Source organism: Hydra viridissima, unplaced genomic scaffold (assembly GCF_058129835.1).
Source record: "Hydra viridissima isolate aposymbiotic clone 2 unplaced genomic scaffold, HvirCarnegie_v1 scaffold_15, whole genome shotgun sequence".
Lineage (NCBI taxonomy): Eukaryota > Metazoa > Cnidaria > Hydrozoa > Anthoathecata > Hydridae > Hydra > Hydra viridissima.
In genome coordinates, this window is record NW_028324314.1 from 5694864 (window position 1) to 5722750 (window position 27887).

At 28.2% G+C, this 27887-nt stretch overlaps 1 protein-coding gene across 4 annotated transcripts; it reads right to left on the bottom strand.

Annotated features, from left to right (window-relative positions):
• Nucleotides 1–2890: 2890 nt before the first annotated feature.
• Nucleotides 2891–27887, bottom strand: LOC149878372 (uncharacterized). 4 transcript variants are annotated; one of them, XM_090072737.1, is made up of 19 exons: nt 25977–27887; nt 24772–24885; nt 24367–24469; nt 23822–23889; nt 23081–23151; nt 14725–14807; nt 14206–14283; nt 13998–14091; nt 13400–13525; nt 11243–11320; nt 7933–8128; nt 7076–7819; nt 6896–6951; nt 6655–6774; nt 6386–6523; nt 3948–4119; nt 3730–3828; nt 3444–3637; nt 2891–3224 (listed from the first exon to the last, which is right to left on the bottom strand). In XM_090072737.1, exons 1-19 carry the CDS (start codon nt 26392–26394, stop codon nt 3147–3149), a joined length of 3030 nt encoding a protein of 1009 aa, XP_089928863.1. In that variant the 5' UTR covers nt 26395–27887; the 3' UTR covers nt 2891–3146. The 4 variants fall into 4 exon arrangements, with proteins under 4 accessions (XP_089928863.1, XP_089928862.1, XP_089928865.1 ...); XM_090072736.1 differs by having other exon boundaries at nt 24751–24885; XM_090072739.1 differs by lacking the exon at nt 25977–27887 and adding an exon at nt 25745–25838.

The window sequence follows — 27887 nt, forward strand, 5'->3', positions numbered from 1 at the left end:
TACATTATTGTCCAATTATTGCAAAAATAATTGTAATCTTAATTTATAACTCTTTAGTGGTAATAAAAAAAAAAAAAAAAAAGAGAAGTAAAAAACTAACATTTCAAAAAATATATAAAATATTTAATACATATTTAACAATAAATATAAAAAAATAAACAAATATTAATTTAAGTGATATTATTTGTTCTCAAATAAAATAAAAAATTCAAATCAAAATGTCAATTCGCATTTCTTGATAAATAATTAAGCAGTTTAGCATTTAACTTGTATCCGTTTATTTTAATTTTTCAAGTAAGTAAAAAAAGATAAAAATTGTTCGAACTTTTTTCCAAAACAGTTCGAACGTGTTCAAGTTCGAGCTTTTTTTTTAAAAGTTTAGAGTTTTTATTTTTAATTACATGAGAAATTAATGGAATTAATTTGATTAGAAATTATCGAAATTATTTCCTTAGAAATTAATAAAACTAATTTAGAATGTCAAGTCATATATAATAAAAAAAAATAATATAAACGTTGAAAATCGGGGGCCCCACTGATACCCTAATTTTTGGGGGCCGGGCGCCTAGGCTCCCAGGAACCCGGGTTAATCCGGCATTGACCATAGCAACAGGTTACAAAAGTTCAATGATTAAGATTTTCTTTTAACCCTGCAAAAAAAATTGAATCCTCATATAAGCAAAAAATACAAAAAAGATAAAAGGTTCATCTTTCTGAATAAATTTAAATTAAAAAATTTCTACGCTCAAAAATATTTTAAAAAAGGTTTAAAAATTGTAAACAAAAACACTAAAGTTGCTTTAGCTGAAAGTAGATATTTTTCACATTTAGAGGTCTTGTATTTTATTTGAAAAATTTTTTCGTACAGCTGCAAGTTATTTTCAAAATAATTTCATGAAAAAATAGTTAAAAGCCTATTTAATTATCTAAAATTAAACAAGTTACTCGTTGTCAATGATAAGTTTTGCATCCGTAGCCATTTTTAAAATTTTAAATTATTTTTAAATCTACTGCGCATGCGTATAATAACTTTCCATTTATTTCTAAAGTCTAAACGACCGTGGGGTGTGTGTATGTACCACTCCCTCCAGAGGGTTTCTCCCGAACATCTAGTTGGAGTTATAGCCTTTCGGGCCATATGTGAGTAGTCGGTAATGCTCAAATTATTTGTGAGTGGCCGGTAATGCTCAAATTACTAAGTGGCAAGCGATGTCAAGATACTACTCTACAAAGCAGAGCATTGTGAAAGACTTAATTCGAACGAGTGTAACATGGATTAACATTCATGTGTGTTTATTGTCTAAACAAAAATTTGGTTTACATTTTTAAACATTCATGATACGGCGATAAAAAGATTTTGTGTAATAAAAATTTGCAAAAAAGTGTGATGTGTTTAAAGCTGTTTGTTAATGTTTTCTTATTTTACCTTTAAACGAGAATTCTAAAATTTATTTTGTCGTATTCTAAAAAACCTATTAAATTCTTTTGTATAAAATTTTTTTATTAAATCGTATTGTAAAAAACTTACTAAACATAAAGGTGAATGTCCAGAACTGTCCACAAAACATAAAGGTGAATGTCCAGAACTGTCCACAAAACAACTATCAATGCACATTTTAAAAGTTACGATTTAGATACTAAATATTTGGGTAAATATTTGGGTAATGCAATCGTAATCCATCTTCTGATAACTGTACTTCTACATCATCATTACCTTCAAGATTAGGCATAGTAATGTCAAGTTTTGGCAATGGGACATTAACTAATGAACAATTATGCAAAATGCAAGAACACAAAATGACTTTGGATGCAAAAACTGGGGAAAGATGAAGTGTTCTATCAGTGATGTTAAGACATCTGAGCCTGTTCTTTAATTCCCCAAGGCAACGCTCAAAAACGCATCTGGTTAACCTTTGTACTCTATTAAACCGATGTTGGTGTTCACTTATTGGGTCTAAATAGGGTGTAATTATACGATTTATCAATCTAAATCCTGGATCGCCCACTATCAATACTCTGGGAACGCGATTAGATTTGATTGCATCATACATTTTTAGTTTATCTATTCTTAACTTTCACAAATACATTTTTAGTTTATCACAAATGGTCTCCTCAAATTCCTTCACACAGCGACCAGCAGAAGCTTTGCTAATACCAAATAATTCGGCTAAACTTCTCCAGTCATTTCCACATGCCAAGTACTTTAGTTCAATTAAAATCACAAGATGCGGTGACAAAACACGATTTCTGAAAGTAGATCTTTTGAGAAAAACTTGATATTTTTTGGATCAAAAAGTTCTATCTGTTGTCGAGGAGATCGGTATTTACTCAATTGAAAATCGCAAAGGTTTACAATCAGTTGTATCGATCTCGGAAAAGTCTCTGCCGATGAAGCAATCTGTCGTTGACGGTCTCCACCAGGTTCATCAAATTCAAGCAAGACTACATGCACCATAATTAAATAAAGATTTTATGGTGTTACAGATAAGTAATAAACCGAACTCAAAATAACAGCTTGATGTTGTTGATTTAACAAGGAAATTCCACAATGATTGCCACATTTTCTAATTTTGCCAAAAAACTTTAAAATTTAAGACAAGATTTGTTAAACCAGTTATTTTAGTTTAACAATAATATGGATAATGTTATATAGATTTTATGAGACAAAAACAGTTTATCCATATGTTTGCATAGCAATGTCATTAAAATAACCGTATTGCTTTTATAAGGGAGCACTAGATATCACGCTCTACCACGTTCTACCAGGTAATATCACGCTCTACCACGCTTAAAATTTTTAGTACCAAAAAAATTTATCAAATTTTTAAAGAAAAGCGCAGAAAATTTAACATTTAATATTTGAAAATTAAAATAATAATAAAAAAAAAAATTCAAGTTTACAACTATTTATTACCCACGTACATCAACTCATTTCGGGCTTTTATACAAATTAAAATCGTAAAGTGAATTATAAAATACAGAGATTTCATTGCTGTTTAGGAGCGTAGCATGCAACTAAATGGCGAAAATAAGAATCCCACTATAACATACAATTTAATTTCTTAAAATATAAAATGTTTACCGCCAAAATAACTTTTATTTGGAAGCTATAAAAACTCGTTACTTCACAAATTTAATAATGACTTTTAAATATATTTTTTTACTAATTCGTGCAAATTACTTAAAGATTTCTTCGAATGGTGCTGATATGTAGTAATCGGAGTCTAAAAAAATGTATTAAAAAAAAATAAACCGATAACTTTTTACAATAATCAACAATATTTTCAATAACCAACACAGTTTTTAAAAAATCAACGTAGTTAATCAACAGTTTTTTTATATAACATTATGGCTCAGAGATTGATTGTTCGGATTAATTTAATAATAAGGAAAAATAATAAGGGGGAAGGGAGGCTTTTTGTTATCTTATTAATGCAACTTACTTTTGAAGAATTTCGAACGTCTTGCAAACTTTGGAATTCGTTTTTACGAGAAATAGTAATGTCATTTTTGAGCTTGTATTTTTTTACTCTTCCCTTATCGTACTCTTCATCCCATTCATCTTGCAGGCGATCAGAATTCTCCACTTTATTGGGTCTAAACTTAGCACTGCTATCTTCTCCACTCCATGAAGGTACTACATAAAGTCCGAAAAGAAGATTTCATTGAACTTATATTTTAACACACACACACACACAAAAAAAAAAAAAAAAAAAAGGATCTATCTACTTTTAGCATGACTGTCAAGATAATTCACATCTGTTGCTACGCGCCCGTTCCACATCATTTTACATTTTTTGTCTCTTTCGTCCCAAATATGACATGGCACTGAAAAAGAAAGAAAACATGATCTTTTTAAAACTACAAAGAATAACTTTTTATTAACATATTTGCATGAAACTTAATGTAAAATGGAAATCATCTCAAAACTTTAAAAGAATATTTACCAGCTCTTTCTTGAGGTTGCGTCTTTAATATCGGTTTAGCCTTTTCACGGGGTTGACTTTTCCAGTCAACAAGGTTTGGCGTATCGTCATCCTCACTATCATTCTTTTCCCGCTTCTTTTTCTTCTTCTTTTTACTCTTTATTTCAGTATTTAATATGATGACATTATTTTGCTAAATAAGTAAAAATGCATCTATTCTCGCTTTTAATGAACCCATTTTAAAAATTGAAACAAACTACTATTTTGAATTTTATTTTTAAATTTAGGCCACAACTTTAAGTAACCTTCTTAATTTTAAATTTACACAACAATTTTTTAATTTTCTTAACAAAAAAAAAATTCTTTAAAAAAGAAACTTTCCAATTTTATAACCTCCCCCCCCCCTTTTTTTTTTGTTATTGAAATAGAACTTTTTTTTCTCAAGTTATTTTAATTATAAATGTTATAAGTTTCCATTCAAAATTTTTTACCTGCGCTATGAAACACAAAAAACGCAGTTTTTCAGCTATATTCATATTTTACCTGTTACGCATTTGTTTGAATGTTGCATTGCAAAGTACAAAATAAAAGTTAATTGTTTCAAACAGATTTCTAAAAAGATGTGAAAACAAATTGGATAATCCAAATTTCAATGTTAAGAAATCAATAAAAAAAAAGGAAAAGAGAGTTAAAACTTTAAATATTGTAATCATGTAATAGTTAGGGATAGCAAAATTCCGGACATTCTCAATCCCGGGATTTCGGGGTTGAGAAATTTATCCCCGGGAAATACCGGGATGTGATAAAAGACAGAAACAATAATTGGCGGTGAAGCATGTGAAGAGTAAAATATTCATCAAACACTGAAAAATGATTAATTTATTGATAATATAATTATGTTATCAATAAATTAATTATATTATCAATAAATTAATCATTTTTCATTTTTTAGTTAACTAAAAAATTTCGTTTACTAATGAACCTAAGTAATTTAAATTGTAAAACAATTCATTAAAAAGATAACACAATATAAATAAAAATAATAATAAAAATAATATGAATATAAATGAGTATACAAGAATTTTATTTATTTTTGAAAGTACCACTTTAAAAAACTGAAAGCCTCATTTCGTCGTTAAATCGTTTCGTCGTTCGATTTTTTAAGCATAAAAACCCAGCCGCACGTTCGGACTCCACACTTGTTGGCCGTATAGATAGTATATAATCATATGCTTTTTGAAGGTGATTACCTCTTGTGGCACCACTTTCAAATAACGAAATTTCTTTTTGAGTTTCAGAAGTTTGACTTTCTACTCTTATAGGTTGTAGACTAAAAATACTTACTTAAGTTCTAATTTTTTTTTAAATTTCTAAAGATCTTTTTAGTTAATTGAACTATTTCAATTAACGTTTCTTTATCAGATCTATAATTCAAACTGAATCTGTTGCTGTGAAAACGATTACCATTTTGAATAACTGTAAAAAAGTTTATTCACTTAATAAACCTTGTTTTAAAAACTTCATTAAAACCGTAGTTGAAGAATTTTTTAGAATCACGTATACATTTCGTCGCATAAAAATTATTGGGTTTTTTTTGTTGTTGTGAAAATTTAACTTTCAATTTTTCTTCGTGAAAATTTTTTATTCCTGTCATTTTTTATAATTAAAACTATACGTCTTTTTTTCGTTATTTATGTTTCATAATCAAACTGATAATATTATTTATATAACTTTTAAGTTTTTAATTTTTACTACTAATTGTTAATTAAAGCTTTTACTTATAAATTCTTATAATATAAAAAAAAGGAGGATAAAACCCTCTAATTCTCGTGCGACGATTTGGAATTAAAATGAAGCCGAAAATTCGAAACTAAACTAATTAAAATATTGCAAAGAGAATAAACAGCTATGTAACATGTATTTTACCAAAAAGTATAATTAGTAGACACTTTATGATTTACAAATAAGTCAATAGCTTAATCCCTATATATCTTTACTTTTTTTACTACATTCCCGAAATCCCGGGAAATTTTTGTGAAAAATCCCGGGATTACGGAATCAACAATTTATACGGGATCCCGGGATTGCCATCCCTAGTAATAATTCATTTTTTGTTTAGAATGGAAATTTTGAATAGTTAAAAACTTTATTAAACTGCAAGTGAATGGTAATTTTAGATGATTTTTGCTTCATTTATACCAATTACTTTATGAAAATTGATGTGAAATAAACATAAAACTATGATTAGACTCGCATTTTAATTATGTTTTTCATCCAAACCGTAAATCCTAAGTAAGATATTTTTGCATAGAAACTGTATGTGCATATCAAAATACTCCCAAATGGTTTTCTAGGGAATTACTGTAAAAAATTTTTTAAAATTGTTCAGCTGTTTATTAGAAAAATACAAATAGAATTATTATTGTGATAAATTATAACAGAAACCATAAAAATCATACATAATGTTTGCTTTTTGATTTCTTTGTCCTGTGAAAAGTTTCTTCATACTTTCTTTTACTACCAGATTCAATCCATTCATCTTCTTCCAAAAAATGCTTTTTCTTTTTTTTCTCCCTTTTCTTTTTCTTCTTAACATCCTTTGTAAAAGAAAGTTTTAAGAAAACTTAACGTTGAACTTTAAAAATATAAAAAACAAGGGAAAAAGCAAGCAGCCGAATTTGTGAATGTTAAATAGAAGTTCTTCATTAGAAATATTACTATTTCAAACCTGTTCTTCATTAACAACACTTTCTCCTTTTTTTCTTTCAAGTATAAAAGATTTCTTAACTTTGGCACAACCTGATACCTCCTGATTCCTTGATGGTGAATGAACACTTGTTGAACTAGCCTGTTTTTATAAGTAAAAGAAAAATTTAATACATTCAAAAAGTAGAAAGCATATTACATATGATGTGGTGAAACATCACATGCAATACGGTACACAATTTATACTACATATTAGAAATTACCTCTGAATCCGTCTGTTTTCTCCCCCATTGTGATTCTGCAATAAGATTTTTACCTCCTAAAATATAAGAACATATAAGAGAAATTAAATCTAACAATATAATTAAGCAAAAATTATTAAAATACAAACTGCTTTTAATACTAAAAATAAACTTGTTTAAATTTCTGTATAAAGTAGCTACCATTTCCATGCAATCTTTTCCGCTCATGCTCAGTATCAGATGAACTCTTATTAATAATGATTCTGGGGTGAAGTGCTGCTTTCGTTACAGGTGACCAAACAGCAAACTTTTTTCTATTGAAGTTTTTTCCATTAAAAAGTTTTAAGCGAAGCGAAGGAGATGCTTTTGTTTTAATTTTTAAATTGTGTACATCAGGTAAAGGTAAATATAAGTTGAATTGGTTTTTGTCAGCAGAGTTTTCAGAGGAGCCACTAGTGGAAGAAATGGTATCTGATTCACTGACATTATTTTTTCTTTTTTTCATGAAAATTGAACTGTCAGTTGTACAGTTTCGAGAACTAAAATTGGAAAAATTATTTGACTTAGAAGACTCATCAAAAGGAGAAATAGTTGTAGACAAAGCTTGATTTTTAAGTAATTGTTTGACTTTAACTGATTGTCCACCTTTAACTGATAGTTCATTTTTAACTGTTTGTTTGTCTTTAATTGATTGTTCATCTTTAACTGATTGTTTATCTTTAATCAGATTTACTTCTTGCATGACTGGAGAAGGAGTACCACTGGAGCTACTAGCATATGAATATGACTCATTTAAAAGCTGTAAGCTAGTAAACTTCTTTTCTTCTTTCTGATTGGTCAGAATGTTTGCTTTTTCATTGGTAATTTGACTCACAAAAGCAGAATTCAAATTGTTTTTTGTAGTGCAGGTACTGTTTAGCTCACACTTTTCAGATACACCTTTTCCTAATTCAAAAAATTTATTTTGGTAAAAAGTGTTTTTTACTGAAAATCCTAATAAAAAAAAAATCTTTCAATATAAAACAACTTTATTTTTAATTAAATAAGTAATACTGTACCAATACTTGAGCTTAAGTTAGGAGTTGCTTCACCAACTGATGTAAATTCATCACATTTGTTTTTTTTAGGATAGCCAGTTGTTTCACCAAGTGATGAAAATTCATTACATTTGTTTTTATTTGGAAATTGTGCAACAGGAGGTAAAAGGTTTTTGTTTACATTTTTGCAAACACCATTAGGTATGGTTGTTTCAACCTATAATCAAGATAATTATTTGTCATTGTTACCGATTTTTCTTTAAAAAAAAAGCTCTTTACCAAAGAAAAACACAACATCTTAATTCTGTCACAGAAGAGTTTAGTTAGAGCTTTCAAAAACAATCTTTAAAAACAATTGTTGCCGAGCCAATTGTCTTAAAAAAAAAAGAAGTTACATCTTTATGATATAACTTCTTTTTTTTTTTATTATTATTATTATGGGAGAAATGTTTTTGACAGCAAAAAATTGTTTTATGTTTTTATATTGAGATCAAACTAAACAAATTAAATAAAAAGCAAAGTCAAATTTTACAGACAGCAACATGTTATTTCTATCTATGTCATTTCAAATTAAATATAGCTCAGAAAGTTACGAACTTTTGGAAATAAAAAACTGATTAAAACATTTGAACAGAAAAATGTGAAAAATGTGAACTTTTTTTATTGAGGAAAAATTTTGGGATTGAAACTTTATTATCTAAATGTGCACATACAAATATTTGAAAACAATTTTTACTATAAGTAAAATTAATCTCTACAGTAAAATAATCTTATGTCTCTATCTAAAAATGAAATTTCTAGCATAGAGACATAAGAAAATGATTATTTTACTGTAGAGAATTATAAGTGATTAAAAATCAAGATTAAATTTTATTTTTTTTTAGATAAAATATTTCTAGCAAAATTGAGTTTAATAGTCAACTGATGATCTCAATTTAAATTTCTAGGTCTCTTATTTAAATACTTTTTGTAACTATCTATTTACAATAAAAAACTAAAAGAATAATTCTTGAATTGCCATGAATTTGATAACTTACCTATTTAAAAATCTAGGAATGCATAAAACAGTTTCATGAATTTATTCTATATTGAACAGTATGATCCAATTGGATTGTAAATTATTCTGTAACTATTCTTTTTAAACTTTAGTTATATTGATTGTAATAAAAAACAGAACCTTCCTTATTTTGCATTATATGTCCAAAACATCTAAGTCTGGACTCTCGCATTTTTTCTATATAACTAAAACAAAGTAAATGTGCAAAAACATCTCATTATAAGACTCGATATGCAAGGAGTTAATATAGGGTTCACTGCTACATAGAAGTCTCTGTACTATATCCTGATTTGTTTCATGACATGAAAGTATTCTGGTAAATAATCTGTAACTTTTAACATCTTTATTACAACACTCCTGGGCCTCCTCAAAGAATAAGGGAAATGGTTTCTTTCTTATAGCCTGAGTAATGTATACAAGTATCTTATGAAGGTAGTGTCAATACAGGGGTTACAGTGTGACATACAGTTTTGCTATTTTTCTTTTGAAACTTAGATAATTGTTTAACTTTACACAATGCTTAGAGGGCATTACACAGAGAAAGGTATAAAACCTTTCAACTTTTCATCAAGGCCTAAGAATATTGCTGCTCTTTCATAATTTCTAAAAGTTCTTTGTTTCCATTATTACAAGTTTTTTATTGTCCTTAAAAAAAAATTCTAAGTATGTTAAGTATAGACACCAAGTATATTAAGTATAGATTTTTTCTTTGCGAACTGTTTAATCTTGTTTAACTCAGCATAACAGTTATCAACATAATTGCTAAATACCAAGATAATATGATATGCAGTTAGGAGAAACTTAAGTAAAATGTGTTTTAATATTCACACCAAGATTTACATGTTGAATTTTTGAATTAAAGATTTATGCTACATTTTAAAATATTTGCAAATGAAAACACATCAATAAAAAAAACTGAAAAGATGATTTATTTTATTCAAAATTGGTAACAACTTTTGAAAAAACATTCAATATGTCTAAATAAAAGTCATAACAAGATTATTATAAACAGTTACATCTAATTCAATAATAAGTATACTCACCCTTTTTTTTTTATAAATTCAGTTGGACGATTATTCATGGACAAAACTAAATTGGAAATTGTTTCTTGTGGTGTTTCTTGCTAAACAGTATTGACTTAGTCCCATAATTCATTCCTTGAGGTTGCTGGATTAGCATTTCTCAGTAAACAACGTTCATTCATATCCCAGAGGTTCTCAATTGGTAATAAACCAAGAGAACGTGCTAGCCAAGGCATAAAATTTACATTATTTTTGTCTAAAAACCTTAGTGCTGACCTAGCCACATGAGGTCTGGTGTTGTCCTGTTGAAATATCCCATTTGTAACATATTGTATAAATGGGAGTCCTACAGGTTGCAACACATTTTAAATGTAACTGGTGGCAGTTATTGTACCTGGAAGTACTATGAGTGACTAAGAATTATATACAATTGCAGCTCACACCATGATTCAATGTAATTTACGAGCTATTTTACAAAAAAAAAACCACCTTCATGTAGCCCGATATTGTGTATCCATCATTCAAAAGGTGTTAATTGCCATTAAGACTGAATAATAAGTGATAAAAATTTATTTTTGTATTCCTAAAAAGTGTAATGGTCCACTATTTTGAATCAATGCTTCTTAGAAATTCATAGGTATACCCAAAGAAAATTTTACGGGCATAAAAGTTTTTATTAATAAAAAAAAATTTGTTTACCAAAAGCAGTTGTTAAAAATTCTAAAAATTGTAAACGATTCTTATAGTGGTGCAATTTTAATTGAGGATAGTGTATATTTCCTAAAAAATTGTGTGGATATTCAAAATATTGAATATTGGTGTTCATCAAAAACTCTTGTTTAAATGTGATTAAGTTTTATCAAAAGGTTGAGATGTTGTTAAAGGCAATATTTGTTTAGGTCATCTTCTAAACCATGATTATCATCTTTATCAGTAAACAACAAATTGGTTAAACAAATTTTATATAAAATACACAATCAGCAAATCAGTTACAGAGAAAACATCTCATGGGGTTTGTAAGTTTTTTATCTTGAATTGCTTCTTAAGAAACATGACTAATTTTTTATTATCTTAAGTTAACTTCTCATTTTATTAGCAAAATGAAATTATTAGCAAAATTAGTGCAAATTAAAACCAAATGTTAAAGTAATTATATTAATTGTTCAGCAAATTATTTCAATCATACAAGTAGGTTTGTGATTTTAGCAATGAAGTATTTTGAAAGAATTTAAAAGCATAAATTATTACCAACCTTTATACTATCTTTTTTTATATAAAAAAGTAGATAAGCTTGAGCATTGAGGACAGTTTGAAGTCCAACCTGAGAGACCTAAAAAGTAACCAAAAAACACCTGCAAAGTAGAACAAAACAAATTTATTGCAAGTAAAAGTCTTAACAAACAGAAAAAGTTATATGATGTACTTTGCATAGTGAAGTAAATTAAAGACCATTTTTAAAAAAATAGCTGAAATTGTTAAATCATAAATAGAATCAATGCTACTTTGATAATATCCACTCTACATATCAATATATCAATTTGATGATGATGATGATGATGATGATGATGATGATGATGATGATGATGATGATGATGATGATGATGATGATGATGATGATGATGATGATGATGATTAGTTTTATCTATAAATTCAAAATTTTTTATGAATAGTACTCAATCTTAGGCTTTTTTAGAATAATCAACCAACTGTTTGTCTCTGGTAAACACCATCAAGTTAGTATTCATCGAGGATTTTATAATACTAAAATGTGACATTCTTCATACCTAATTATTAAAGACATTAAAAATGGTTTACAAGACTTCAGGTTGATATAAGACTTCATGATGGATGCCTTTAGCTACCATCAAGAGCCTACATCACTACTATGGATGCTATCTATGTGGTTATACATCTCAAGACACTGAGACACTGAGGCTTTTTTAATCACTATTTTGATTTCCTTTTTTGGATAATGCAACATTTTGCTTTTTATTGTTAGTAATAAAGAAAACCCCTAATCCCCTGATTTTATTTTCCTACTCTGGCCAATATATAAGCATTCTAGACTTAGTATCTAGAGATTCAGTGTATGCATCTCCAGATCTATTCCCAACTGATTGGGCTGTTTACTAAAACTTTAACATATTGCAACAGTAAAGAGTGCTGGAGGTTTAGGGTTTATCCAGTATTCTCTTTTTTTGCAAATTAGGTTGTTTGTATAAAAAGAAATAGTACTCTTCCAATACAGACAATCTTTCCTCAACATTCTCAGTATCTATTTGTACATACACTGTCTTGTGGATTCATCAAATCCAACCTTTTTGACTAAAAACATTTGTTTAACTGTGTGTCTTTAATGGATTTTAAAAATGTGTTTAAAATACATTGATTACAATGAGAAGAAAAAAAAACAAAAATAATTAAGTTACTCAGAGGGCATAAACAAAGTGAATAACAAGAATGGTGCAACAATTAAACTAATTATAGTAGCATTTTTAGGATATTTGCCTGAATCTTGCTCAAACCTGAAAAAGATAATTAAGTTGTTATGTATGAATAATAACAAATACATTTGTACCTATGATATTAAGTTAGTAAATAAATATTTTGAAATAGGAGATGCTTCATCCTTATCCCTGATATACAGCAACAATAAGCAGAAAAAAAATCACCAGAGTAGAATCATACACTAAGAAAATTCCAATCCTCTGCTAATGATTATAAACCTGCTTGTGGAAGATAAAAAAAGAAGTCGAAATTATCAGCTGCATCATCTTTAGATCTACCAGACATAACCCAAGTTTTTAAAGTTCTGGCACCATAGAACTTTATCTTCTCAATTACTACCTAACAACATTTAAAGTTACTTAGAATCCACAAGGTGTGGTTTTAATGGAAAATAGTAAACACACAGACTAGATTTTTAAAATGATCAGGCAACAAAATCTGTGCACTACAAGTTTATGTAGCTCTAGAAGAATAAATTAAGTGCCCAATTGCTAGAAAGATTACCTCAAAAATAATCTGAGATCCATATAATAATTTACAAATCTTTTAAAGAAAGATTAACTAAGCATCTTTTCTTAACAAGATTGCTAATATTTAAGAGCAAATCATGTAGTGCATATAAACAGAGTAAAAAAAAGATGTAATTTATTTATATAAGAAAGAAAGTTAAGCTTACAATACATTTTATTTAAATCAATGCAAACTTTAAAGTTATCAATTGTTTCAAATACAATTTTTAACCAGGATGGTGACAATATTTTCTAATTCAAGGCTCTGAGACTAGATATTCTAAGGTTTCCAAAATCGTAAGTGATTGCTGGCAGAAACTTATAATAAAACAAAACAAAAAAAAAACGTAATAAACTTTTTACATAAAATGTATAAAATAATAAAATCTTACCCGATTGTCATTCATTTCATACCATACACTATTGGAAGCTTTTACATAACAATAGTAATGACCAGAATTGCATGAGAATCCAGAGTGGACAAGCACTGCATAAAGCTTGTATAACATTGGGTGAGTCTATACCAAAAATGCAAATCGAGAGATAACATTATTTACTAAAAAACAAACATCACCAAAAGGTTCTGTATATTGCAAGAGAATGTCTTCAGGCAGTCTTTTTACAAAGCATTCAAATAATTAATTTAGTTAATGACATTTGGTTTAATGGAAATCTAAAAATATTATATAAATATTTTTAAATTTTATCTTAAAAAAGATGGAAAAATCTACTCTTCTCACAAAATAGACATCGTCAGTGTAAATAAAAGGACACAAAATTGAAACAAGATTTATATTTGTGTAATAACCTTTTTTAGACTTTTACAACCTTTTAAAACCAATTCAAAAATGATGTAAAGATCACTTTGATTTTTAAAAAAATGTTATATTAAATATTAATGAAGTATTTACACGATCTTAAGTTGAGTGTTAAACTGATTATTTATTATAACCACTACAGGCTTTCAAAAATTTTAAATAAACACAGTACCTGAGCTACTGACATGAAAGGTCTAATGTCAAGTTCTTCTGGAAAAACAACATTCTTTGATATTTTCCCTCCAAACATGTTGGTAAAATCAAACCTATAATGGTATAACTGCAGCATATTTTATCATAAACTTAAGCATAAAAAAAAGAAGCTTTTAATATAATATGCATCAAAACTAATTACAAGATAACAAAAACAACAACAACACCTTTTTAACTGCAATGTGAGTACATTAGGTTCTTTATAAATGCTATTACGTTTTTGAGCAACAGTTTTCATTCTACATCTTTAAAAAAGATAAAAAAATCTTAAAATTTAAGTTATTATTAATCTACTCTATAAAAAATAAATTATTAAAACTACTACCCTTGATGAAAATATCAAAACTGAGTCAAAAAGTGCAGTAACTGTTACTGTATCATTACTAAAATATTACTAAAATAGTAAAACAAACCAAAACTGCTACAGTTGCTTCTATAAATATCATAGCTATAATAAACCATTTTAGTAATGATCAGAACTGCAAAAATAACCCATGAAATTGCTAATGTATTTATAGTAATAAAATATTAACTTGAATTAAAGTAAAACAATTTTATTTTAGCCAAGGCAACTGAAAAGTTTTGAAGTTTAAGGTCAATAAATTAAAACTTCTTACAAAAGTAAAAAAAAAAAAAAAAACCAAACAAATAAGAATTTACAAATTGTAGATTTCAAAAAAAACAACCTTTCACAGTAGTACTTATTATCTCCCTCCAACCGATCAGGACGAACTGATCGCTGTAATGCTTGAACAATTGAGCAACAATCCTAAGAGATTTTATATACATACATAAAAATTTTAGTATTGTTTTGTTTCCCAATCTTATTCAAATCATTCACAAAATTCATAGGTGTAACTTTATTTTTACTGTTTATAGAATGTATATTTAATTATGGAGATAGAGATGAAATAATTTAAAGTTAAATAAAATAGAGATGTTTATTCATTTATAATAACATTGTACTTTATATGTGAAGATTTAATATGTGAGGAATGTACAGGGTGTTCCAAAAGTCACTATCTGATTTGTTTTGCTTACTAATATTCAAAGTGTTAACAAAAAATGAAAAACTAATTTTTATAAGTTTTTAAATCAAGTTTTGAAAATTATATCTAATAATTGGGCCCCATTTAAGTGTTGACCAAGTTAATCCTGTGATATGTTGGCAATTTCAGCTCTGATGTTTTGTTTTAACTGATTTAAAGTTGCTGACTTGTTTATGTGCACTTTAAACATCAGATTCACAGAAAATTCAGGAGCTATTAAATCTGGTGACTGGGCTGGCCAATAAAAATTACTGCATTTAACACCAGTTTTATTGCAACACGTATTGTAGAGTGTAATTATACATTTTAAAATTTTTTGAGTTTATCTTCAATTATTTCAATTTTAATTTGAAATAAAATGTAGAAAAAGTTTTTAGTTCAGAAACTATAAGCAAAACAAGTCTGATAATAACTTTTAAACACAATGTACAAATCTAAAACATTTTTTCACAAAAAGGTAAACACCAGTAAATGATGAAAGGGACACAAATGTGGTTTTTCCTTTGTTTCTCTCACAAACAAATACACACAGTGAAAAATACATCATTTTCAAATTTCTTTTTTCAGGTGGAGAAGTATGATACTATTCACAATATGATAATCAATGAGAGAGAGAACTAAGGATCATTAGACCATTACTTTTTAGTTTTGATTTATTTAAAGTAAAAGTGATTTTGGTTAATTTTTAGACTGTCAACTTTACATGATTTTTTTAATACAAAAATTTAGAATAGTATACAAAAATTTAGAAAGGGTCAATTTTGTTATGAGACCTGATATTGAATTGGTAATTCAACAGATCAATAATAAGATAAACAAGAACAAGAATAGATACTATCACATTTTTCACATCATATTTTAAGATATATACTATCACATTTTTCACATTATCACATTTTAAGATAATATCACATTTTTGAACTTGTGATTTGATATATATAAAAAAAAATACAACAAGGATTTTCTTATGAACATACACAAATTAGGCTTTGACTATTTTAATGTCAATAAAAACTACGGGTGGAATGCAAGAACCGAACTTGAGTCAAGTTCGACTTGAAATCTCAAGTTCGACTTTGTCAAGTCAGACTTGAAAAATTGACTTGAGCGAATGCGTAAACGAGACTTGAAAATTTCAAGCTCGTGCTTGAGAAAGTCGAACTTGAAAAATAGTCGAGGCGTTGAATTTAGGGCGTTTATCGGAAAACGCACTTCGCAACCAATAGCGGTAATGGATTTTTTTTACGGGAAAAACCTTTTACTGAAACAAATTCCGTGTAATGATATTTGTATAATATACGATTAAATAAAAAGTTTATAACAGTAAAAAAAAAAAGTTCTTGCTATGTATTTCTCATCAGAAAAATAAAATCATCTTGGCACTTTCAGTTCCAAATCCTAAGTTGTTGGTAAACAACGGTTGGTCATATGTACCACTTAAGTGATCAAGACAATTTCTCTTGATTTCTCCATTTTAACAGATTCCATTTGAATTAAAATACATGCAAATGTTCTAGAAAATGCAGAATCTTACTTTGACGCTTTTTGGGGATGATACTATACTACAATGTATTTTTATTTATCTTTTTACTAATACTTTAATGAAAATAATGGTTTTTTTTAAAAATACTGAGAAAATTACTTTAAACAAAATTAGTTTTCTCAATACTAATACTACATTATACTATGTGTGTGTGTATGTATATATATATATATATATATATATATATATATATATATATATATATATATATATATATATATATATATATATATATATATATATATATATATATACCTACACATATATATACCATTTACATATGTAAGTATACCATTTACATATGTAAGTCAATAGAGATCACATATGGAGACGGGTCTTCTGAAATTATTGGGCCACTTATAGAAACAGAAAAGAAAACTTTTAAAAACCATTGATAGCATCTTGCTCATTAACACATGAAAAAGAACAAAGTTTAACGTTAAACAAAAATCTTTTAATAAAAAAAAATACAAAAAAGCAATATAATGAAATTCATGATCTTGATAAAGAACTAATGCAAAAACAAATAGAAATAGATGATATAAAAAAAAAACTCTCTCCAGAAAAAGCAACAATACAAACAAAACTTTGTGAAAATTTTCACAGTTAAAATTTTCACAAAGTTTTAAAAAAGCAACACAACAGAATTATTCTATGTGAGGATTATTTTTTTCTAACAATATCAGATCCAAATTGCTTTTGGAATGTTTTAATTTATCACTTTATTTTTTAGTGAAATTGTTTTTTTCATATATAATACTATTTTGAAATATAAAATGTAATTCTTTTGAAATAATATGTAGTATAAATATTTGAAAATAATGTTTTTGTTATTACACCCTTTATCCATTATCAGACACAAATTTTTTTTTAAAAAAATAAGTCTGAAATTTGACTTTTGCTTTGTTTCTGCAAAAATATCTTTAGTGAATGCTTTAGCACCACATTCTTCATTGCTATTTTGTATTTCATTGCCTCCACAATAATCATTTTGTAGAAGGGCAATGTTGTGAAGCACAAAACAGGATATTATTATAGCTATGGAATTTTGCAGTTTTGTTCCTAAGGGAATGTTAAGACAAGAGTATTGTTTTTTTTTGATATACCAAAACAATATTCAACAACAACATTCAACATGTGTGTACTTCTCAAGTTGTAATTGTATCTGATTTCATTTTCATTTTTGGGTTAGAAAAAGGTGTCATTAAATATTGTTTATAAGGATAGCCAGAATCACCTGAAACATGAACATGTTGGCGAGCTTCTAAAACTTGTTTAATAGCTGAGTTAGCAAAAACAAATGAATCCTGAACAATTCCAGGCCATTGAACACAAGCAGATAAAGTTTCATTTGAAGCACCTGCAATGACCTGGCAATTCAAAAAAAAATCCCTTTTTGTTTCGGTAAAAAAAGGGATTTTTTGAATTTGGTAAAATCCAAATAATGGTTGATAAATATAAATATTTTCTTTATCTAAGAAAAGTTTGAAGTTTGTATGAAATAGCAAAATCAAATATCCATGAAAACTTATAATCACTTTTGCTGAATTATCAAAGAATCAGCTTCTGTTGGAAACTTTATGTACTGATATCTTTTGTTAGCCATTTGAATTGAAATGTTCTAAACCACTGGACAAACAGTTGAGTTTCAGCTCTTCCAAATCTCCTGTTATTCTCTAAGAGAGTTTATTTATTGTTACTAAAGTATATTATCATTTGTTGGTATAAAATGTTGTTATTTAAAAACGTAATGTAAAATCTACAATAAGAAGGTGCCATTTTCTGATACCATTTCTTGAATATCTACTCACTTGGAATGAACCAGTAGCATAAAACCGAAATGCAATAGCCAGTTGTTGTACAGTTGAAAGAGGGCACCCTCGATTGTTAACATTGTTGTTAATAATGTCATTAGCTAATATTAAAAAGGTTTTTATTGGAAAATCTGTAGCACCTTTTAAATTCTATATCGTGGTAAACTTCTAAAGGATTAGCTCTGTCAATAATAAACCTTGGTATGTGACTTGGCATATTTTTTCTTCTTCTTCTTCTAAAATTCAGCTCATACCGATTCATTTTTGAACATTTAAAAAAAAGTTTTTTTAATACTTCATGTAATTGTAACTACTTCTCATGAACTCTCTTTTACTCCTTTTACACGCATCACCTCTTTGTATAACTGCAACTATTTATTACTAAATGGAATTTACTTTTATACTGTATCACAAAAATGTGCCTTAATCAACAGCCTTTTATAATGCTAGAATGGTCGACATTTCAAAAAGCTAATAAACATTTCTAATGGCATCAAAATATGACATGTTGAATCATTACATATGAGTTACAGGATGTTTTAAAAGACACACGTTTTCGCAATGTTAATATTCAGTTTTCTGTAATGAATTTATTTAAAAATATACTTTCACAATGTAACCTTCTAAATTAATTAGGTCAATATGCCCACGTAACTACTTTTGCTTGTTAAAAACTCATTTTCATACTTGCAAAGGTTGTAATAAGTTATATAGTAATAGTAAAGTTTTGTTACGCATCAGCAAAATGATAATGGCGGTCTGTTTTTTTTTTTCAAGTTTGGTTTCAAGATTGGTCTGGAGCAGACTTGAAAAAATGACTTGAAAATTCAAAAATTCTCGTTTTTCAAGTCTGACTTCAGTTCAAGTTCGCTTCTTGCATTCCGTTCAAGTCAGACTTGAGATTTGAAGTCTGACTTGAAATTTCAAGTCGGGTTCTTGCATTCGGAAGGAATTTTTGCTCTCTCAAGTCTGGTTTGAAGTCAGACTTGAAAAAATTCTATTTTTAGCGGTTTTCAAGTCTGACTTGAGTTGAAGTTCGCTTTGTGTATTCGCTCAAGTCGCGCTTAAGGTTTGAAGTTCGACTTCAAATTTGAAGTTCGGTTCTTGCATTCCACCCTACATTTCTAATTTAGTAAATGATGCTTGTCACACCTGTCCGGAGAGCCTCAAAACATAAAAGTCATGCTCAAAAAATAAAACCAATTGGGTTTGGTAGCCCATACATCCATGTTTCAAAAAATAAAAAAATTGAAATCATCTGCCTACGTCCAAGAAAAAAAAAAGACTGATTTTTTGGGTTTTTTTGTTCCTTGCTCTATCGCCAGGAGAGCCTCAAACCACAAAAGACACACTTAAAAATAGGAAATAAATAATAAAACTGATATTACTATTATTGATATGCATAGTTTATACATAAAGGCTTTAAAAATAAAAAATTAAGCCATATGTAAATGTGTAGGAAATCATTGTTACTTTGAACTTGTCGGTCATTTTGACCTTACTTTTAATGGAAAACATTTCTTTAACCACCATTTTTTCTTTAAATTTGAATCATTTCTAAACTTAAAACACTGTCACAAAATAAAAAAACTATTAAAATAGTGTCTATAATTAAACTCTAGTAAAGGCTGTTTCAAAATTCTAAATATTATAGGTTTTATTTACTGTGGGTTTTTTTTACAAACTGCAGTTACACACAGGTTAAACAAATAAGTATTTAAAAAGATTTAATCTCATAAATAAATTTTTGAATCAGTTTAAATAAATCCATTGGTATTTTCTCATTTGATTTTTTTTGTCACAAACACTTATTCTAAAGTAGCAAGGTTTCAATGTTTATTAAAGATGCAACAGACATATTTCACCTAAATGTGCTTGCTATTGTATTCAACCACACATCTTTCAAGCCAATTTCCATATTGTGGATGTAATTTTGAATGTTTGTATCTTTGCCACTGAACAGAAAATACATGATGAAGAGCTTCCAAAGATTGTTCACTGAAAGGACCAAGGGATTTTTTCTTCATTCTGATAAAATCATTAATGTGAAAAAAAACGATGTGCACTTTTGGGGTCACACTTACAAATACTAGACTTAAAAAAGATATCTGAAATTCTTCAATTTTTTTTCATATTCCTTGTCAAGGACATTTCCAAAACAGACTCTAACAACAGCACTGAATTTTTTGAATGCATCAATGATGAACAAAACTGATGAATCTAGGTTCTCAAAGAGCTGATCTATCACATCAATATTTCTCAGGAGTTTTTGGCAATAATTGCCAGCAAATTGTCCGCCATGATATGGTTGGATTGTGATGTTGAGTCTTTTTGGTCACTCATCTGCATCTGGCAATGCTTCTTTTAGTGCTTTGAACAAGTGATTTACTATCACAATAAGCAGATGAAGTTCCATTGGGGGGGATTAGTTCGAAAATGAATTTGCTTGGATCAACTTTTAGAAATGGTTCATGGACAACATTGTTGAAAAACTTTGCCCTCCTAAAGTCACCACCTTTTAAAAGAAAGTCTGTGTAACAATTTTGAAGATCAGACAGCGTCCTGAGCACACCTTTTTCAGCTAAGTTCTTTGCTTCACTATCACAGTATAGGCATGGATGTGAGCTAGAGTGACATTGCAAACCACATAAAATGTTAGCAACTTTCAAATCGCAAGAGACCACAAAGTCTACATTTCCAGGTTGAACAAGCTCAATAAAGTTTTTGATGTTACTGTAATTCTCATGTAGATCCTCTGCAACTGCAATAAGAAATTGCTTTTTAACTCCACTGTCTTTTAGAGCTCGAGAGGTGACGATTTTTTTTGAAGGTGGGCTGCTTCAATCATCTTCATCATTCATTCTTTAAAGACTTACTGTAAGCTTTAGGAAGCCTCGACCTCCATCAATCCCAACCTTTATAAGATGACCTGCTTGAAGTTGTCTCTTAACTGAAATTTCTGCTAAAAGTCAGAGAGATTTTTGCAGTGAACAACTGTGTACTCTTTGTGTGGCATTTTTTCGCCTGATGATGCAATTGTATTTTTTGTAAAAATATTTGCAAGTTGCAACCCTGCTTCATGAAAATTTGCTTGACAGTTTGGCTCAAAAAGAGTCGATTTGGAAACCAAATTTAGTGTTGATGCAAGTTTTTTTGACTCCAATATTAGACATGCCTGTAGTTTTCTGAATTTGCACCAGGTCTTGGGCATTTAACTTATACTTTTCTGCAGTTGTTGATTTTGAACATGATGCTCCTAAAGACAAATTTTAAAAATCTTGTTATGAAATGTAATCTTAGAACAGACAAAATAAGTCCATTAAAAACAGGAAAGGTACAAAATTTAATTACCGAGGGTAACAGGTAATGGACGACCTCCCTTAGTCACTGACAGCCAGATTGTCCCACCTGGTGATGATTCTTGAACTTTGATAGTTGCAGAGGCTATCTGTTCAAAAACTTTTTTGTTTTCTTTTGAAATTTTTCTAAGGTTTAAACTCAAAGAAATAGAGCTGCATTTATGAGGTAAGCCTTTCCCTATTGGTGACAAACAATCTTAACATCTTTTCAGGGGATTTGTGGGATTTGAAGTTGTAGAATTATCCAAAGGATGTTTTCAGTCAGCTTCAGCTTACCAATTTGGCAAATCAGGCAGTTACAGTTGGAACCTCTTGTCACAGTGTTAACATTGATAGTTTGAAAATCGTAAAGAGTAGGCAGCTTGACAGATACTCTTCTTTCAACCCTTCTAAGTTTCTTTCTACACGTTCCACACATTCCAGTTGGAACTCTAGAGTCGAAAAAGTCAATGTCTGTTGCAAAAATGTTTTTGAATCTCTCAAAGGCTACACCAGACATTGGTGAATTGCACTTTTTCATACATCCAACACACACTGTTTTTCTACACTCTTCATGAGATTTGGCACTATTGGGTATTTTGAAAGAGTCCAAGTAAAGTTAAAAATGCAAAAAGTACTTGTGTTTTTATTTGATAAATGACTTAATTTATTGTCAGCAACTAATAAAAAAATTTATGTTTTTACAGCTTCTTTATTTCACCATTAAATGACATAAATATGTAACACTGTAACATTAAGTACTAAGCAATAAAATGGACCTAGCTATTCAAAAAATATGGCCTTAAAAAAACGTTTAAAACACTTGACTTTTAAAAGAAAGCGAATTGGCAGGTAAAGATAGTCCTAGGGTTATGCAATTTAAAATGGATTAACAATAAAAGCAATCTAGTTTCATTTTTTTTTATTTTATATGGTTATTTTTTTATCAAATTTTATTTTCTCTAGTGATCAAATTTTATAGTTATTCATAAATAAGTATCATCTTTTCTTCCTTATGCCTTTAGGAAAGGAGCTAATAACGTGAGAAAATTCAAAGTCATTTTTTTTCCTTGGACGTAGGCAGATGATTTAAATTTTTTTATTTTTTGAAACATGGATGTATGGGCTACCAAACCCAATTGGTTTTATATTTTGAGCATGACTTTTATGTTTGAGGCTCTCCGGACAGGTGTGTTGTGTTTTATCTATTATACTTAACTTAACCATTTAATTGAAGAAATAATAAAGGTAAACTAAAAAAGTTCTAGGGAGAAGTGTTCAAGCAACAAAAAACTAACCTTCACATCTAAGTTCACATCCATCATAGTTTCAAAGGTGTTTGAATCAAAGTTGCATTTCAAGCATTTAACTAAACAAAAAAAAAAATTCCTAAAGTAATATTACATTTAAAACATGCATTTTTAATTAACTATTTTTATTTATCTACTTAACTATTTATTATTTACTTTGTTACTCTCATCAAAATAAGTAATAAGACCAATATTTTTGGTTGTTGACCTCAAAATATAAGGGCCAACCAAACCACACAGGTGAGCACATAGTTTACATAAAGAAGCTTTTGGAGCTTTAAATTGGCTGATTGCAGCTATATTATTGACCCACAAGTTAGAAGATTGATAGTCAACTACACAATTGGTGAAGGTATTTAACTAGTTAAAGCAAACAAACTTAATGCAAAATTATTACGTTGTACATTTGTTAATATTTCATCTAGTAAAATGTTTTGAAATTCAAATTAAATATTGCAGGCTAAAAAATGCTTGGTAACTGGTAATAAATTAGGATATGTTTAATACTTGTAAATTCTGTAAAAATATAAAATAAAAAAGCAAACATAAATAAACTAAAATTTCCATTCTCTATTTTTTTTTTTTTAAAAAAAAAAGCTAAGTAACTAAGTAAGCAATTATGATATGCTTACTAGAAATGTTCAATATAATTAAGTTCATTGAAAAAATAAGATCAATAATGAAAATTAAGGATGTTTTACTAATAGAAAATAAGCAAAAAAAACTCACCTTGACTTCTATATAATCCTCCAAATATTGCATTAGCAACAGTTGTTTCTTTTGAAAACTTGTCTAAACTGATAAATGTAAAAACTTCAAGAATCTAAAACCCTAAGTAAGTAATAATAAAAAAGTTCTTGTCTGGCTTTTATGAAAAGAAAAAAAATAGCAATAACAAACACTTACAGCATTAAATAACTCAAATATGTTAAATTAGAGTTCAACTAAGAAGCCACTTTTACTTGACTCTTTACTTAAATATTAAAAAATGTTTCTTTTTTTTAAATAGGGGCTCATGATCATCTTCATCATGATCATGATGATGATCATGATCATCATCTACCTTCGTTAGACTGACTAGCTGGATAGCTTAAGGAAGGTTGAAATAAACAATTGCTTTCTTCTTTTTGGAGCTTTTTTTTGTTTTTCAAAAAGAAATAGTTTACTTTTAGTTTCATGTAAACTGTTAGCTGTAAAAGTATGCACTCCAAAACAAAAATACTTATTGTTGAACTTAATAAATTCTGAACACATCGAATAAATTGCATCCTTACTTTGGTCTACCAACATAGTCACTTTTTTGAATAGCCTCAACAACATAACGCAAAAATTCATGAGCATCCTCTTGACGACCAAATCGAAAGCTTTTCCCAATAACTGAAAGAAAAGAAAAAATTGTAACTGACCAATGAACCAAAAACTTGACTCTATAATATTAGTAAATTTCTAGAATATAAAAAATGATAGGCTCTCTGCTTTACCTTAGCTTAAAAAACTCATTGTTCTTTTTTCTAGCTTAACTCTGTTTATAATAAAGCATAATAATATGTCAAAATTTGCCTTTATTTTTAATATGCTCTTCAACACCTTTCAATGGAGCAGCAATAAAAAAAACTTATAAATTTAGGAAAGAACTCTTTAGAAAGCAAGCAATTTACAAAAATACAGATTGCACTGACACTGTAACTTTTGAATGATGGATGTAGGTCTTATTGCACCGTTTGCATTTCCTCTAAAAACTCTCATAAAATGATTTGTTAGCTCACATTGCATGCAAAAGCCAACTGTATCACCTAAAAATAATATATATCATAAAAGCTTAATTTTTTAAAAAAGTTATTTACTTTCTCTTATATTCAAACTAATGATCACTTTATTTATTGATCTGTGTTTAGGTGTTATGGTTCTATGTACAAGGACAAAATAGTAGTGATCAAAATGTATGTGTGTGCCTACCTCTAACGTATGTATGTATGTACACATACACGGCAGGCAGGCAGGCATGTATGTATGTATGTATGTATGTATGTATGTATGTATGTATGTATGTATGTATGTATGTATGTATGTATGTATGTATGTATGTATGTATGTATGTATGTATATAGGTACAGCCAGGGAGAAAAACAGCAGCTATTGACAGAAAAGTTACATGAAGTTGCCATAAGTCACAATGCCATTAAAGTGAATCAGTTATTTCAATCTCATGTGAAACTGAAAAAAATTGATGTTTGTTTTTTTTATATAAAGTAACTTACTTTACATAAAATTTAATTTATACCAATGAAATATACTAATTATACCAATGAAAGTGCCTTTAAAATCTTTTATAACCTCTGTAAAAAGAAAGAGGAACTTAGGCTTAAGTTAAACTTTATCTAAAAACATATTTGCATATCTTTATTTGCATATCTTATGCAATCTTTTATGTTATATTCCTATCTGTTATATATATATATATATATATATATATATATATATATATTTGTTTCCCCACAAATTATTTTCTTGTTCACTTGCAATCAATAGGTCAGAAAAAATAATGCTAGCAAAAAATTTGTTAAATGTATAATAACAGTTAAATGCATAATAAGTATAATAACAAAAAAAATATTTTTTAGGAAAATAAAATCAAATAGTGAACAAAGTTACCTAAGTTGATGGTATTTTTTTGTAAATAAGCATATTGGCTGACAATTATACTGTTTATGTAGATAGGTGAAACTATCATTAATTAACAAAAAGGGTTTTAGACACAAAATAACAAGCTGCAAAATAAAAGATGAAAAAGTGTTATTCTTAACTGCACATGCAAATATTTCTAATTTTTAGAATATTACCTATAATCATAATCTATAATCAACCTTTACAAAAAAAAACTTACATTTCTTTTTATGATGTTCACTCATTATGTAATTGAATAATGGTGGTGTATAAGCCAAAACCTGTAAAACTGAATTAAGAAAACATGTATTGCCAAGATTTGCCAACCCTGGTCCAATTCGCTGGATTGCTTTCCATTTAATTTCAACATTCTCTTCTGGATATAATATCACAGATGGTTTTGGTATAGAATTATTGACAACTAGGGAATCATATTTTATCTTTCCAGGTGTGTATCCAGCATTAACTGGTTTATATTTACTGGAAAGTTGATCACCAATATCAGGCTTACAGGCTTCTTTAAAAATAATATGTTCCAACAAGATTTTTTTTGCAGATGCTGATACTTGTTTATCTGTTGTGATTGCTGCATTTGATTCATGTGAAGGTTCAAAGTCAATATTGGAAAGCATCAGCATTATTATCAAATAGTTTATCTATTACAAGCTGCTTGAAGAAACTCTTTTAACATTATTTTTTAACATATAACAAGTAAACTAGAATATTTTGATAATATTGAGGCTAAGTACAAAAATGCAGAATTTCTTCATAAGCTCCAGAAATTCAGCATGTTAAATGTCATGTTTTATGAAAATAAAGCAAATATTATCTATGCACATAGTTAATACAAAATGATTTTTAGTCTATAGTTTAACAGTAATACAAAATATTAAAAATAGAAAAATAATATTTTTGTTAAGTAATAACATGCTCTCAATTTCCCTTTCGATTTGCTATATGAAAACAGAAAAGAGTTGCTATAATATTATACATTGACAAGGAAATCCTGACTGAAGATTTCAAACAAGATATAAATTAGAAGAAGCATTTAGGCAGCAAAAAATGTATCAATCAATATGAGCTGAATGTAGGCATTAAACATGTGGTCTGAGTTAATTTTAGTAGATGTGCTACTGTGTAATAATAGTGAATGTGACAAGTATACAGGTTTAGGCTAAAAATGGAAAGTTAACTGTCTGAGTTTGTTGTCTCCCAAAAAAATAAAATAAAAATTTATTAACATACAAAATACAATGATATAAAATATTCACTACTTTGCTTGCAAAACAAACCAGTAATCAAATAAGTTACACACAATGAGACAACCTTTAATATGTAAATCATTTGATCCTGCTACAGTGAATAGGTTAAAAATCAAAAATGAAATGCGTGGTGCTTAAGAGTGGATTGGTATGAACATTACTACAGCAGCAAAGATTTCCTCAGCCTAGAGATTATGTCTCAACACAATTCACAACAAGATGTCAACTAAAGAATTAAATTTTTTATTTTATAATCTGTAAGTAGTTGATTGTGATTTGTAAGATTTGTAAATCTTTTTTGATTTTTTGGAATCCTACAAAAATTGACTGACAACAGCACAGCACTTTAAAACACATCATTTGTAAAACTTGCAAGTAAATGAGAGTTAAATATCTGATTTAGGTATGCATATGTGGTATCAACAATTATAGTGCAGATTGGTATCATCAAAAAGTTATGGATTATGCCAAAAGGGTTCCTTGGTGAATCTTGAAGAAGTTTATGGTATATCAACCCAAGAAACATAAGCAAATGAATTAGTAAAGCCAAAGATAAATATTAAAATTTTCATAATACCTAATTTAGAAAAAAAAAATTAAACAGTTTAGTTAAATAATACCTGTTTACTTGGTATATGTAAGTGGCATGATGGTGATATTTCTACATTATGTTAAGCGACATGATGGTGTTGTCTACATTATGTTAAGTGACATGATAGTTACTACATTATGTTAAGTAAAGATCTTTCCAATGACTGATAATAAAATAAAAAGCTAATATTACTTTAACTAATAAATAAGAGAAGTCATTCTTTTGACGGATAAATCGTTTCCAAATGTGTCTCCCACATGTACAAACGGAGGCATTT